This window comes from Augochlora pura, unplaced genomic scaffold (genome assembly GCF_028453695.1).
Source record: "Augochlora pura isolate Apur16 unplaced genomic scaffold, APUR_v2.2.1 APUR_unplaced_8904, whole genome shotgun sequence".
Taxonomy (NCBI): domain Eukaryota; kingdom Metazoa; phylum Arthropoda; class Insecta; order Hymenoptera; family Halictidae; genus Augochlora; species Augochlora pura.
In genome coordinates this window covers 1-2,703 of record NW_027589729.1, presented here as the reverse complement: position 1 = coordinate 2,703, position 2,703 = coordinate 1, and the positions used below count along the sequence as shown (strand labels likewise).

General features: G+C 36.1%; 1 protein-coding gene across 2 annotated transcripts; it reads left to right on the top strand.

Annotated features, from left to right (window-relative positions):
* The first annotated feature begins 1,792 nt into the window (after positions 1-1,792).
* LOC144478160 (importin-11-like) lies at positions 1,793-2,691 on the top strand. 2 transcript variants are annotated; one of them, XM_078195892.1, is made up of 3 exons: positions 1,793-2,001; positions 2,352-2,480; positions 2,566-2,691. In XM_078195892.1, exons 1-3 carry the CDS (start codon positions 1,957-1,959, stop codon positions 2,590-2,592), a joined length of 201 nt encoding a protein of 66 aa, XP_078052018.1. In that variant the 5' UTR covers positions 1,793-1,956; the 3' UTR covers positions 2,593-2,691. The 2 variants fall into 2 exon arrangements, 1 of the variants encoding a protein (XP_078052018.1); XR_013495323.1 differs by having other exon boundaries at positions 1,803-2,001; positions 2,349-2,480.
* The last annotated feature ends 12 nt before the right edge of the window (positions 2,692-2,703 follow it).

The window sequence follows — 2,703 nt, the reverse complement described above, 5'->3', positions numbered from 1 at the left end:
AAAAAAAATAATAGAGAATCAAGAATTAGATGTTTCTGCTTCCAATGGAACAAATAATCCAATTTATTGGGCAGACTGCTACACTATTATTATATTCTATATCTTTGGAGAAATTATTTGTCAGTCTTCTTTCTGTCTTCTTATTCTTTTCGACTCTTGTCCACGTGGTCGCGTCATCCTCGTGGCTCTTGATGCCAGTCACGTTTGGTTATTGTTGCGTCGAGTCCGCGTACGCAATTGCCGCAGATTACTGGAAGGCACGTGTGTTGTGATGATTGAGGAATCAACGAGGTGTTGTTGGTTTAACAATTTATTAAAGGTTCAATAGTATTCGAAATGGGAAATGTTTCGGCTGTGACGGTTCGGATGCTGGATTGATTGTGGTAGCGATGCCTTGTTCTTCGTTGTCCTTGGTGGTTGTTTCCCTTGGTTGCTGCTTCATCGTCGCTGCGTCACTGCCGATCACCCTTGTTTCCTTCCTGCGTTCCTCTCACCCCTGACTGTTCGTCAAGAAAGCTTACATGTATCTTAATATAGAAAGAGATTTTAGCCAATTGGATAGTAAACAAAATATTTTTCTACTGCTACGATAAAAACCCGCTCCCCGTTTTTCTATTTAGAAACTTTTATTTACCTTTCATCACATTTTTTACAAATTACAGCATTTTCTATTGCACATTTTCCATATACGTATTTCTTACATTTTATACAAATTTTGACAGTAAAAATCAGTTGATACATATTAAAGTAGAGACTTTATCCCCCTTTAGAACCTGCCAAGCCCCATTGTTTTACCATTTTTGGAAAAAAAGATACAGCTTTTTGAAAATGAATATAGAAATTACAAATTATTTCCGAATGCTGTGCAAAGATGCACAAAATTGCATCTTTATCCTTCCAGTTTCTGTAGGCCACTAAAATACAGCTCCGCGTACCATTTTTTTCGACAACCCATCCGCCATATTGAGTCCGTCATTTTGTTTTTTGATTTTTCAAATTTAGATTCGTAATCAGAACTCCTGAAAATATACGTACATCATCTATTTTGTGAAAATCAAAATATTTTTTCGACAACCCATCCGCCATATTGGGTCCGCCATTTTGTTTTTTGAACTTTCAGTTTCAGATTCGTAATCAGCGACCATGAAAGCCCTTACATACAAATTTTCAATTAAATCCATCACAGTTTTATATTTTGACCATGATTTCGGGCTTTTCGACCACTGCGCGCGGCGTGAACGCGTATTAAACAAGATAGGTTTCCTATCCACTGTACAACCACATATAGAATCTGATGGGTATCATTCTATTTCTCTCCATCGTATGTCCGTTCTCTTTCTACAGTACTTGCGCCATGCTGGATGCGCAGTAAAATGGTGGGGATGCGCGAGTCAGCTTAGGGAGCACGAAGAGTATACGAGAGTAGAACTCGTTTCTGTAATATTATATTTCAAAAGTTTCCAGCTTTTCATAAAAATCCCTAGTCGTCTCATAAAGTTTTTCGATATTACTCGAAAACGATAAGTGAGCAATTGAAACTAATTGGCGAATGATTATGGACAATTAAGGAACAAATTTTTTTTCAGCTATGTTTCGTTAATAATGGTTAATATGGTGAGCTTTTTTTTTTACTCGGGTAAGTTTCTCACAATGCTTCATGGTGTGTTATTACAATTGCAGTAATATAGCAATAAAAGGGGCCGCCAACCTAATCAGGTCCAATAGAAACTTTTGTCCTCTATAATTTCGCGTTGTGGAATTTGAATCGCGTGCGACGCTGCTGAGAGAATTCTACAATTGTAACCAATGAATGTTACTCTGTAGAAATCGAAAGACAGAGAAGGGAGGAGGCAGCGTTCTGAAATGCCGACTTGCGGGCGTGTGTGACATTTTGATGTAGCGTGTCTTCGATAATTTTCGTTATGTATCGATTTAATACATAGATATTTGTAATAAATGGAGTTTACCGAAAATAATTGTACGAATCCTGATATAAAAGAGGTAATATTTTCGCATGTATAACATATTTCTTTATAGGTTAGAGACTGATCACCCGGAACAAGGGATACGAAGTTTTTTCAACAAAACTAGTAGTATAATAACAGGAAATATTTGATTTTTCGCAGTATTTGTACTATACAGCTGTATCGTGAAAATACTATTTTAAACTTTTTATGAGGGTTACGTACTTATGAAACCAAATGTCTTTAACACATGTTTCTTAATATTGTAGATAAGTTTTTATTGTAATGGATACGATATGTAGTTGTTTGGATTTAGGATGAAATTAGAATGTAAGTTACAATTGGCTTGTTTAAATGATTTGATGATACATAAAATTTATTTAGTAGAGAAGTATGGATGCTTCGGTGATAGAAGTGCTGCAACAAGCAGGTAGTCAAGATCCAAACATTTTGAAACCTGCTGAACAAACGTTGGAACAGTGGGAAACTGAAAGGGGGTTCTATACTACGTTATTTGTAAGTAACTTTTCTAAATAAATCAGTAAAAGTTATATGCGTAACATGCGTGTGACAATAATCCATGACCGTATTAATGTTACAGAACGTATCGTGGAATGTGTACGGTTGAACCTCGGTAGCTAAAGTGTTAAGGGCAGACTAAAGATCTTCGAGTTCTAAATATCCAAGTCACCGAGGTTTAACCGTACATGTATAGTAAACATGTTGCTATTATATAATT

Coding starts and splice junctions, on each gene's coding strand:
- LOC144478160 (XM_078195892.1), top strand. CDS start 1,957: ATGGAGTTTACCGAAAATAATTGTACGAATCCTGATATAAAAGAG. Junction 2,002..2,351: donor CGAATCCTGATATAAAAGAG/GTAATATTTTCG, acceptor TTTATTTAGTAG/AGAAGTATGGATGCTTCGGT. Junction 2,481..2,565: donor GGTTCTATACTACGTTATTT/GTAAGTAACTTT, acceptor TTAATGTTACAG/AACGTATCGTGGAATGTGTA.